We start from the raw sequence: 13,292 nt of genomic DNA, 5'->3' as shown, positions 1-13,292 counted from the left end.
TATAACCAGACCACATGAATATTTGTAAAATCATCAATTACAGAAACAAAAGATGCTTTAAAATATCATTTAGTTTTAGCTGTAAGGTGTTTGTCAGTTTAACCCCTGGCCAAAAGTTCTTTGTTTTCATCATCTCATCTAATACAGAGTACTTCCACATTGTGACTCAGGATTTAGTGCTGACCACTCATCTGCTCACTTTTACAGTCATGGCCCCTGTAACGATGTCTCAGTCAACAACTGACCCCTTATACTGTGGTCCCGTAAGACTGTAATACCTTATTTTTACTGTACCTTTCATATGTTGTGATATGTTTAGAAATACAAACACCATTGTGTTACAGTTGCCTACAGTATTCAGCACAGTAACATGCTGTACAGGTTTGGAGCCTAGGAGCCGCAGGCTACACCATACAGCCTAGGTGTGTTTGAGGCTGTACCGTCTAGGCTTGTGTAAGTGCTCTCTATGATGTTTATACAACAAAATCACCTGAGGACCTACTTCTCAGAATGCATCCCTGTCATTAAGTAACACATTACTGCATCTGGTTATACAACTCATTGACAGTAACATGGCTCAGAGGAGAGAAGAAAGGAAAAGAATACATATATATAAAGCATTAACCTATCAAACATATGACTGGGGGCATTTGTGTGCCAAGTCTGGCCTCCCACCAACCTGACTTTATAAAAGTTACTTACTAGAAAGACCCAGGGCTAAAAGCAATGATGGTTCTTAAACACTAGCAACTATAAGACTTACCAGAGAAGCCTGTAAACAATGCAGATCACTGGACTCCACTTGCCAAGTCTGGGGCCTAGAAATTTGCCCATTAGCAAGCACCTGAAGTGATTCTCTTGCAGATGGTCTGCCTCTAAGAAACTCCCACCTGGTCTAAGACCCACAGGCAATGCTAATACTTGACATCCACACACACACTGACTTACACTTCTAAACCTTACATTTTACCTCCGATTTTCCTATCCCAAACAACACTGCCTTAGATGAACAACACTGCCACCATCAGATCCAGCTTCACCTTTGTTCCCTCACCTGTTCCTTTTCAAACAGCAGAGGGTCTTATTAGTTCAATAAAGATGATTAAACGTTAGAACTAAAGACTCAAAGGCTTTGCTGATGCCATCTTAAGACCTCTTAAAAATGTGAAAGGATGCCTTCGTGATTGGTTGGAATAGTCCAGAAACCCAGCCACCTTTACAGAAGGGCATGGCCCAGGCAACCGGAGTGCCTCCCACAGCTCCCCAACTCATCCTGTCTGCTCTAATTGATCCAAGCACCCACCCCGTGCTTTCCCGTATAGCTTACAGTATCCTGCCTTGGTGTGCAGTAGCACAATCACAGCTCCCTGCAGCCTCAACCTTCCAGGCTCAAGCCATCTTCCTACCTGCCAAAGTAGCTAGGACCACAAGCGTGCAACAAAATACCCAGCCAATTTCTTTCTTTCTTTCTTTTTTTTTGACAGAGACAGGGTCTTAATATGTTGCCCAGGCTGGTCTTGAACTCCTGGGCTCAAGTGATTCTCCCACCCTGGTGCTGGGATTACAGGCATGAGCCACTGTCGAGCCTTGTTTTATTCTTATCTCAAAATCCTTTGAATATTGATGTATGTTTTAAAAAGCAGACTACTGCTGATGTAGTTTGGATATTTGTCCCCACCCATATCTCATATTGAAATGTATTCCCCAGTGTTGGAGGTGGGCTCCGGTGGGAGGCAACTGGATCATGGGGTGGATCCCTCGTGAATGGTTTGGTTGTGGTGCTGTCCTCCTAACAGTGAGTTAGTTCTTTACAAGACCCAGTTGTTTAAACACATGTACCACCCCCTTCCCTTGCTCCCATCTGTGCCATGTGAGATGTCTGCTTCCCCTCTGCCTTCCACCATGAGAAGCTCCCTGAAGCCTCCCCAGAAGCCAAGCAGATGCCTGTGCTATGCTATGCTTCCTGTACAGCCTACTGAACCACCAGTCAATTAAACCTCTTTTCCTTATAAATTACCCAGTCTCAGGTATTTCCTTATAGCAGTGCGAGAACAGACTAACACGTCAGTTCTACTATGGGAACTGAGGTGATAACAGCTGTGATCTCAACCTCTACAAATGTATAAAGGAAATGCCACTGTGCTATGTCTTAAGATAAAGAAAATGATATGTCAATCCCACTTCCTTGAGAATGTGCTAACAGGCTCTCACAATCACAGGACTCTGATATAGCCAATGGTGAAACCATTTCAGAGATGTTCACGTACCTGGAGAAGGTTTGTTCTGCCAACATAATAATCACAGATTCAAAGCAACTAACACATCCATTTTAGGTAAACTATGACTGGTTCTGTCAAAATACTCTTCCCTAAATTGTAAAAACAAACACATGGGATTCCAAGACTATAATGTTACTACAAAGCATATTCACGTATTTGTTTATATAGATCAAAATCTACGTGCAGTCTCAGGGAATGAGTTCTGAAGGGCTTTGCTTTTCAGATACTTGAGGATAGTTTCTGGTAGCCCTCACATTTCACAAGCATGTCATCTCACATGGCACAGATGGGAGCAAGGAAACGGCAGTGGTACATATGTTTAAACAACCGGATCTTGTAAAGAACTAACTTACTGTTAGGAGGACAGCACCACAACCAAACCATTTATGAGGGATCCACCCCCATGATCCAGTTGCCTCCCACCAGAGCCCACCTCACATTTCACAAGCATGTCCCAAACATGAGCTATGGTAACAGGCAACATGCATCATCTCAATTTATTCTTGGAACCATCCTATAAGATAGACAATTTCTACCCTCACCCCATTTTTAAGGAAATTACGGTTCAGGGGAGTCAGGTAACTCGCTGCCCAAGACCACACCGCTAGTGAAGAACGAAGCTGAATGAAGCAACATGATTCAAGTCAGGCCTATTTGTGCCCAAACCAATGTCCTTAGCATTCCCTGCATCCCCTCAACTCTGGTGTTGTCTGGCCTTACCCTTTGCCCCGCTCTGCCTCGTCACTCCACTCCAGTCATGCTGGCCACTATGCTATGTCCTAAACATACCACACATACTCCTCTGCACTATCTGTCTCACTGCACCCCACCTCACTCCACCAGCATATAGGAGACCACGGTCTTGGCTTTCTGCACTGCTGTGTCTCCAGCTAGCACAGTGTCTTGCTACAGATGTTCAAAAATTTTTTTTTTATTTTTGAAATTAATGTATGTGAATATTGTAACTAATTGGTTGGAAATCTTTCTAATTTTTAGAGCACAATACCCTGACTTCTTAATCAGAGTATAAGGGGACACTCAGCATAATTCATCTAATTATAAAAAGCAAAATTTAAGCTGTGGAGCTAAGGCCCCATAATGGATGCTCCTAGGTGACATCAGTGAAAATGGCAGAGTGAAGACCTCCAAAAATTCTGTCTGCCCTAAAAGTAAAGAGAACGCTGGCAAAAATGGGCAGCGACAACCTTTTCAGGACTCTGGATATTAAAATTTGCAATAATCCAGACAGCATTTATGCAAGAAAAAGACGAAAATTTTGGTAACAGTAAGCTTTATGGCATTTTAATTTGCCCTATTTCCAGCCTGTTTTCTACCCTAGCCTTGAAAAACAACAGTCTACAATCACAGCAAAAACCAGCAGCCTGGAAGCCACTAGAGGGGTCATAAAGGGGCTGGAGCTCCTTCAAAGCCCCATTCCCAAAGAACTGTCATTGTCTGACCTATCTGGTTCCCTGGAAGACCTTGCAATGTTGTCTTTATTTGACCTGACTCAGAATTTTTCTACTGCAAACAGCTTCTTGGAAGCGGAAGGGGGGCTGGTCAAGAACAATCACAGGCAATTGCTGAATACTGCACTGCCCAAGGGGATGGCTAACCATAAACCTGGCGGGGGAGGGGGGGTGGGGGAACAACAACAACAACAAAAAACACAGGCTACATAAAAAGTTTGAAAAGAAAAGCAAGGAATAAGATGTGATATGGGGTTTTGAAAAAGCTTCAATATATTACTCCTGGGAATTTACAAAGCCACATGCATGTGTGGGGGTGTGTGCAGGTTCAGCAAAGATCCAAGAAGGCCCTAAGCTCTCTGCACAAGCAAGTTAAGTGAAGGCTAAGGCAGAGCTGTCAACTGCCTGGTGAGTGTTCAGGGCAAGCACCAACATGTACACATACCCCTCAGCAAAGAGTCAGAAACTTTTTAGTTCCAGGCATCTAAGGAAATCTCTGTCCGGTCATCAGTCAAGCACTAAACAAATCATGGAGAGACTTCAGTGGCCACATACAAAAAAAATACACTGTACAGAACTGGTTCTGAAAAGACACTAAACAAACAACAAAGTCCAGCAATAACATCCCTGAAGAAGGGGTAGAATGTGATTTCAAGAGTTGTCACATTCAAATAATAGTAAGTAAATGTCCAGTTTCCAAAAAAAATTATGAGATATGCAAAGAAACAAGAAAGTATGGCCCATACAAAGGGGGGAAGAGCAGCCAATACAGAGACAGAAATTATTTGTATTTTTAATGAGCCAAACAGAAATTACGGAGTTGAAAAGTACAATATCTGAAATGAAAATATCACAGCAGATTTGAACAGGTAGAAGAAAGAATCCATGAAACTGAAAGTAGGCCACTGCAATTATCTAGAGTGAGAAAGAAAGAAAACAGGAGTAAAAATGAGTAGAACACAGCATGCTGGGCGTTCCAAAGGAAAACAGAAACAGAAAGGGGCAGAAATACTCAAGAAATAATAAGTGAAAAATCTCCAAATTTGATGAAAAACAAGCCACATATCCAAGAGACACAACAAACTCCAAGTATGATAAACACAAAGGGATCACCTGGACACATCCTAATCAAACTGTTGAAAGCCAAAGAGAATCTTAAGAGTAGCAAGAAAAGCAACGCATGACATACAAAGGATCCTCAATAAGATTAAAACTGATTTCTTATCAGAAACCATGAATGCCAGATAGCCTCCATTCAAAGTGATAAAAGAAAAAGATTGGCAACCAAGAATTCTGTATCCAACAAAGACGTCCTTCAAAAGTGAAGGAGAAATTAGGAAAAAAGTGAAGGAGAAATTAGGACATTCCAAGAGAAACAAAGAGAATCCATCTCTAGCAAACTTGCTCTATGAAAAATATTAAAGGAAGTCTTTCAAGCTGAAATGAAAGAACATTATACAGTAACTCAAATAGGCATGAATAAAAAGCTCAATAAGGGTAACTACATAGGTAAAAAAAGGATATAAATGTATTTTTTATTTGTAATTCCTTTTTTCTCTGATCTGATTTAAAAGACAAGTATATAAAGCAATTATTGTAACTCTCTGTTGACTGGCATACAATGTATAAAGATATAATTTATTTGACAGCAACCGCACAAAGAGAGGAGAGAACACAGCTACACGTGAGCAAATCTTGTGTTTACCACTGTTAAGTTGGTATTAATCGGAACTAACTTATCAGGTAAGATGTTCATTCCCAAGGCAACTACTAAACAATACAGTAAAAGAAATGACAAGGGAATTACAATGGTACACTAGGTAATAAAAAAGGCAGTATTGGAGTAACAGAAAAACAAAGATATGACATACAGAAAATAGCAAAATGGCAGACATAAGTCCTCCTCTATCAGTAATTATATTAAATGCAAATTAATTAAACACTCCAATTATTAGGCAAAATTGGCAGAATGAATTTTTTTTTTTTTTTTTTGAGACGGAGTCTCGCTCTGTCACCGGGACTGGAGTGCAGTGGCCGGATCTCAGCTCACTGCAAGCTCCGCCTCCTGGGTTCACGCCATTCTCCTGCCTCAGCCTCCCGAGTAGCTGGGACTACAGGCGCCAGCCACCTCGCCCGGCTAGCTTTTTGTATTTTTTAGTAGAGACGGGGTTTCACCGTGTTAGCCAGGATGGTCTCGAACTCCTGACCTCGTGATCCGCCCGTCTCGGCCTCCCAAAGTGCTGGGATTACAGGCTTGAGCCACCGCGCCCGGCCGCAGAATGAATTTTTTAAATGATCCAACTATATGCTGTCTTCATGAGAGACACACTTTACATTCAAAGACACCAACAAGTTGAAAGCAAAAGGATGAAAAAAGATATACCATGCAAATGGTAACCAAGAGAGCTGGAGTCATTATACTAATATCAGACAAAATAGACTTTAGACAAAAATTGTTACTAGAGACAAAGAAAGAATTTTATAACGATACAAGTATCTATCCATCAAGCAGGTATAACAAATATAAACATATATACATCCCAAAACACAGCCCCTGAAATAAAAGGAGAAAAACCTGACAGAATTGAAGGAAGAAACAGACAATTCAACAATAACATTAGAGATTTCTGACTAGGTGTGGTGGCTCACAGCTGTGATCCCAGCATTTTGGGAGGCTAAAGCAGGCAGATCACTTGAGGCCAGGAGTTCAAGACCAGCCTGGTCAACATGGTGAAACTCTATCCCTAATAAACATACAAAATTTAGCTGGGCATGGTGGCACGCTCCTGTTATCCCAGGTACTCAGGAGACTGAGGCCCGAGAATCACTTGAACCCAGGAGGCAGAGGCTGCAGCAAGCTGAGGTCATGCCACTGCACTCCAGTCTGGGTAACACAGCGAGAGTCTGCCTTAAAAATAATAATGATATTAGAGACTTCAATATTCCACTTTTTTTTGGTGGGGGGGGGACAGAGTTTTGCCCTTTGCCCAGGCTGGAGTGAAGTGGCGTGATCTCGGCTCACTTCAATCTCTGCCTCCCAGGTTCAAGTGATTCTCCTGCCTCAGCCCCCTGAGTAACTAGGATAACAGGTGCCCGCCACCATGCCCGGCTAATTTTTGTATTTTTAGTAGAGACGAGGTTTCACCATGTTGGCCAGGCTGGTCTTGAACTCCTGACCTCAAGTGATCCACCCACCCTGGCCTCCCAATGTGCTGGGACTACAGGCGTGAGCCACCACACCTGCCCTAATACCCCACTTTTGATAATGGATAGAACATGCAGCATTAGTGCTCACTCTTTGGGACATCTATTCTAGCCACTGAGGGTCTACCTGGTTCTCAGGCCTGCAAGTTTAACGGGCAGCCTAAACAAGTGAGGAAGCAACTACTGTAACACAAATCATCTCCATGACAACCCAAAGTCAAGAAAAATTATTTCTTTGTGGAGAGAACATTCAAAAACCTCTCATGAGGTGATGGACATGTTAATCTTCCTGATTTGATCATTATGCAACATATACATGAATACATTAAATCATACTCCATAAATATGTACAACTGCAATGTCATTTTTTCTTTTTTTTTAAAGAAACAGTATTTCTTCTATTATTAAAGGGAAAAATACCCCAGGCTTCTGGTACATGGATGTTCAACATTCCTTTATAAGACAGACTAACCAGGAAGATTTTATCTTTTTACACATTTTGCTGCAAACTCCAATTTCCCTTGATGATATGCCTTCCCATAAAAAGAACATTATCCATTTCAGCATTCCCTGTACTGTTTTATATTTAAAATCAGCATCACAGGGTTTCATATTTTTAATTTTTCTTCAACTGTTTCATGAATATATGGTCTTTGTCTCCTCAACTACTCTAAAGTCCTTCAGGCAGAAAAAGGCGGCCATTCAAGTTTCAATCTTTTGCAATTTCCCTACCAATTCAGAGGGCAGTTCTGGGCTCATTAATGAGCCCTTAACAAGTACTTACCGGCTAACTCAGAGCTTCATAACTGGTATACTTTGGTGTGCGGGTGTAACACAAACAAGTTCCACATGTGCCCAGATAATAATCCTTCCAGGCCTAGAGTGGTATGGGGCTGTAAGGGTGGTGGAGGGGACAGCAGTTAGGGATTGGGGTAACAGCAGCTAGGGATTGGGGTAACAGCAGCCCTTGGAGACAGGCTCCTCAGTGTGAGTGAACTGAGTCAATGTCATGACATGAAAAAGGTTGGGGAGCCTTGGGCTAAATGACCCCCTAGAAACACTGCTGAAAGAACTGGAAATAGCCTGAATGTCCATCAAAAAGACGAAGTTCTTTTATTTACCAAACGGGAAATCTTCCAAGACGTAGATAGTAGTATTACGCTACCATTCATGTAAATGGGGAGAGAAGAAGAAACTTAGTTGTTTGTATATGATACGATATGACACACAGGAAACCTCCATAAGGAGGCACCGTGGTGGCTGATTCACAGCAGAAGCCCAGGGGCTGGAGGCAGAGGAAGGAAGATGTATTCCTATAAGCCCTTTTGCACTTCTGAATTTTGAGCCACATGACAGTATCAGCCATTAAAAAAATAAACATTTTAAAGTTGTCAAATTCGCCTTTGCCTATCTCCAAATTTCATTAATAATGATTACTCTCTATACCTTCACCCCTAGTCAAATATGAGAAATAAAAAAAAAAAAAAGATCTGGGTACTGGTTGCCTGCATGCAGTCTGTGAAAATCCACTGAGCTCTACACTTATGACCTATGCACTTTTCCATAGGTATAGTACATGTCAACCTGAAAGTTAAAAGACAAAATGAATACGTTACTTAAGTCAACTTTCTTTTTGTTCCCTCTTAAGAGTAGTATAGCTTTTAATGTACTTGCCTTGATAAAATGAATTCCTATTTCAAATCTGTCAATAATAATTCTCAAAAAAGCCTCACCTGAGTTGAGTCAATACTGCTGACACCATGTGGCAAGGGGAACCAGGAGCTGAGCTCCTCTCAGTTCTACTCCAGCCTCAAGGCCTACGCTCTCACTCTCTTGTGACTTTTCTGTGAGTTTAACATTATTTCCAAACAAAGTTCTCGTCTATTTATTAATAACCACCAATAATTATCAAAACAAGTTTAGAAATGAATCTCGACTTTGATTTTGATAGTTGTTCCTCACAAGTCATTTTAATTATTTAAGTGTTATCCCAAGGTATTATTTCTACTTGCCAAAAAAAATTATACCTTCTGGCTAGGTTTATAATAGGGCAAAATAAGTACCTTCCAAGTCCCAAAGCTTAACATAATTGTCTTTAACATAAGACTCCACCTCAATAATTTCCCATAATGTGAGCCGTAATGAGGAAACTAGATTTACAGGAAGTTTAATAAAAAGTTCCTCATCCACACGAAGGATTAATCTTACCTGAGTGGTGAACACAATGATAAACCCTAATAACAACTTAAGTTAGAAGCATTTAAGTTTTACAAAAAGAAAAAGAAAAAAACATAGAAATCAAAGGTCTAATAAGATGGCAAGTGTTCCAATAGATGAATTCTTAAAATTATAATGAAGAACTATATGTGAAAGGCAACACTTGAAACATATAAGAAAACATACAGGAGAAAAAATATTCGTGATCTAAGGAAGGGAAGAATTTCTTAAACAAGGCAAAAAAGTATAAACCGTAAAAGAAAAGAACGATGCATTAGATCACACTTAAAGATTCACAATTCGTGTACAATAAAAATCTCACAATTAAGGTGAAAAGATAAGTCATAGTCTGAGAAAAGATACTCCATCCAGAATAAAGCACTTCAACAAAACCATAAGACTGACATTTCAGCAGAAATATGGGCCAAGACTACGAACAGGCAAGGCAGCTCACAGAAGAGAAAAAGAGAACTCTGGGCACTGCAGGTGGGAGGGCCCTGTGGCACAAGCCCCTGAGGAGAAGCCTGCAGCATTGAGTCAAAGCTCTATCACCACAGGGCATTTAAAGAAATGCAGAGCTGCAGCAGGCCCAACTAACCACACTCCCAGGGAGAGCCTTGCTGCTGCTGTCCCAGACTCACCTCCCAAGGCAGGGAACTACCCAGGTTGGGGGCCTTCTCACCAACCAGGTCCCTTTAGCTGATAAGGCCACTGACAGGATGCATCAAGCCTAAGAGGAGGCTCCAAGTGTCCAGACAGGATAATTCCATGCACCCCATGCACCCCTTCGTAGGCCATCAGAAACCTTTTGTAATTACCTCATATCAGAGGAAAACCATCTCCAAAATGGCCTCCCACCCTTGCAGCCCCAGGATGACACTTTCTAACTACATCTTGGCACTAATGCTAAACCCAAGTTCTTGATCAAACTCAAGAGACTGGCTCTGTTGGCGTCTGTCCAGCAGTATATAACAACACGATCACACTAAGACATACTTTTTCTCTCAAAAAAGCAGGTCTGTTTTCTATGATTACAGCAAGAAGGTTGGCTTCTCGGAGATGATGGTCAGGGGAAAGTGTTCCAAAATATACAACGTGTTACATGTTTTAACCATAATGAAATGTGTCAAGGCGATAACTACTTAATTAGGATGGGCAAAATGCAGAAATACTGCCAGCTGTATTCTGCTTAAAACAGCATGAAATCCTCAAACAGCTTTCCTCACTGCAAAAATCCGTGACAACAGAGAGATCCTGCAAGCCCAGTGAGCCATCCCCTATGTGCTGGGGTTGGGGGGATAGCATAAGGCACACAGGGATTAAAGAGTTCACCCAAGATCACATTTAGGACTTAAAATGTATTTGTGACTTTATAATTAACAATTACATGACCACCCCGTGTATGCTTGAAAACGTCCACTTCCCTAAAGTTCAAACAAACAAACAAAAAAGAGAGTGATTAGCAGACATTTAAAAGCAAGTCTGGGGGTAGACAAGTACAGGCAGGAATACTACTCTTTCACTCAAGTACGTGCTTTAGAAAATTAGTTCAGAAAAAAGCTAACAGTTCATATCAGAAAGTGTATTCTTTTTCTTAGGCAAAAGATCTAGCAATTCCCTCTGCTCCTCACAACTGCCAATACTTTATTAATCTAAAGACAACACAACCTAAATAATTTCTTTCACCCTAACTGATACTAGATTCTGCAAACTGCAGGCAAAGGGAGCACATTGCCAATAACAACAGAGGAAAGTCCAAAGCCAACTCATCTTCTCTAGAACTGCTACAGAGAAAACATCTACAATCGGACTTCCTGCGGCAATTTCATTTATGTGTCACGGTAACTCAGAAGCTGCATGATACCTATTCTAAAACAATAACTATATTGTAAACTCACAGATTACAATCACTATCTGAAAAGTCAAGGTACACAACAAATGCAAAACCAAATGCTATTGGCTTTTTCACATCATGATTCCTTTTATAAGTTCAAAACAGGTAAGTTTCTAATCTGTGTAGGTCATTATGACCAGATGAGAAGAGCCAGGCCTTTGCAAAAACAAATAGGGAGACATCCTACATTTTTGCAATTATATCTGTGGAATCAGCAGAAGTCAGACAAGATGATTTTCTGGATAATCAAGAAAATATCACCGTGACCATCAACAAACCATTATCTTTTCTTTAGGCCCCAAATGTCATTATTTATTAAGTATTAGGACATAAGTATGGAAGAGCCAGGCACAGTGGCTCAGTGGCTCACGCCTGTAATCCCAGCACTTTGGAAGGCTGAGGCGGGTAGATCACGAGGTCAAGAGTTCAAGACCAGCCTGACCAGCATGGTGAAACCTCGTCTCTACTAAGAATACAAAAATTAGCCTAGCGTGGTGGCGCATGCCTGTAATCCTAGCTATTCGGGAGGGTGAGGCAGGAGAATTGCTTGAACCCAGAAGGCGGAGGTTGCAGTAAGCTGAGATCACACCACTGCACTCCAGTTTGGGAGACAGAGCAAGACTCTGTGCGGGGGGAGGGGGGGAGAAAACGTATAGAAGATATGCACTCAAAGCTGAGAAAAGGTAATAAAGGGGAACTGAAATTTTTAATCTAAGGCTAAAAATGTAGAATAATGCCAACTTTAACCCTCAAAGAGGATATCATCTCTTATTTCCTATGATATACTCAGAACTAATGAGAAAATTGACAAAATTAAGTTTTTCCCATGGTAAAGAATTCTGTTCTTACCTCATAAGACCATACACACTGCACCCCTGCAAACCTCCGGACACATCTTCCCACCTCCACGTCCTCATGGGTGGTGTACATCTCCCGGAGACACTTGCCAATGTGCGGCACCATTCTCCGAAGTACCTCCCGGCTCATGATCACGCCAGGCCCCCCCATGCAGAAGTTCTCACCAGGCTCGAGGGCCAGTTTTCCCATTTCTTCCGTGGTGCCCAGGCCTGTCTGCCCAAGAAAGAGGGGCTCGCTGCTATTCAAACTCCTCAGGAAATTCTCCAGACGGTCTCCTTTGATGTACACGTCATCATCTGCTCTCATAAACCATTCATACTTGTCCAAGTAGTGGTCGTGCATGTACTTGAGCATCATGAAGGACTTCTTCTGGGGCGGGTAGGAGTCATCCACACCCCGTAGTGGCACTATTGGAATTGGTATAGATGTGTCAGAACCCTCACTTGAGAAGAACTGAACTTTCCCAGGAATTGTCTTGGACCATGTTCTGGAATTAAAATAAGTATCAGTTAGAGAACAGTTTATTCCAAGCTGATTTTCAGGAATTCAAGTATCTGCTCATTTTGCATTGCCGTGTTCAATGGAATGATAAAAAGCTACTTGGCCTGCTTGATTCCTCTTAATGAAAGCCCAGGTTACTGGGTATTGCAAAGTCTAAATTAATTTTCAAAAGAACCCCAACAAAACATGAAGAAGCGTTAAAACTGTTCTAGGATAACTAAGTTTTAGTTATGGCTGAAAACCAAACTGCCAGGGGACCAAGATCTGGGTATACAGATTAATTCTGTGATACTATCAACTCCCTACCTACAAAATTCTCAGCTCTATAAAACAAAAAACAAAATCAAATGGTTCACTCAAAAAATTTTCTTTGAACCAAGTACCAAGTATGTGCTAAGCTAAAGGGATGTGGTGGTGAACATAAACGTGATCCCCAACTCAGAGAGGACATAAACTAAGAGAAGTACTTACAAAGAGCAGAGCACAGGACATGAGCTAGACCAACAGGGAGCCTTCCCCTGAAACAGGGTTAACATCAAGGAATGCAGGGCATGAAAGTGCTGTCACGAGGCAAGGAAGAAGGCTGATACAGTTTGGCTGTGTCCCCACCCAAATCTCATCTTGAATTATAGCTCCCACAATTCCCACATGTTGCGGGAGGGACCTGGAGGGAGATAAGCGAATCATGGGGACAATTTCCCCCACACTGTTCCGATGGTCATGACTGAGTCTCATGAGATCTCATGGTTTTACAAGAGGTTTCCCTTTTAGCTTGGCTCTCATTCTCTCGTCTGCCACCAAGTAAGACGTGCCTTTCACTTTCCGCCATGATTGTGAGGCCTCCTCAGCTACGTGGAACTGTGAGTCCAT

General features: G+C 41.7%; 1 protein-coding gene across 1 annotated transcript in view; it reads right to left on the bottom strand.

The window, feature by feature from the left end:
* CHSY1 (chondroitin sulfate synthase 1) overlaps window positions 1-13,292 on the bottom strand; it is a 77,788-nt gene that overhangs the window by 49,373 nt on the left and 15,123 nt on the right. Inside the window, exon 2 of the mRNA XM_033188818.1 lies at window positions 11,913-12,408. Within this exon, the coding sequence (XP_033044709.1) occupies window positions 11,913-12,408 (496 nt within the window). The remainder of the gene's footprint in view (window positions 1-11,912; window positions 12,409-13,292) is intronic.

This window comes from Trachypithecus francoisi, unplaced genomic scaffold, assembly GCF_009764315.1.
Source record: "Trachypithecus francoisi isolate TF-2019V2 unplaced genomic scaffold, Tfra_2.0 Lachesis_group3, whole genome shotgun sequence".
Lineage (NCBI taxonomy): Eukaryota > Metazoa > Chordata > Mammalia > Primates > Cercopithecidae > Trachypithecus > Trachypithecus francoisi.
Note: the sequence above shows the minus strand (reverse complement) of the source record. Positions and strands in the feature narration are given on the sequence as shown.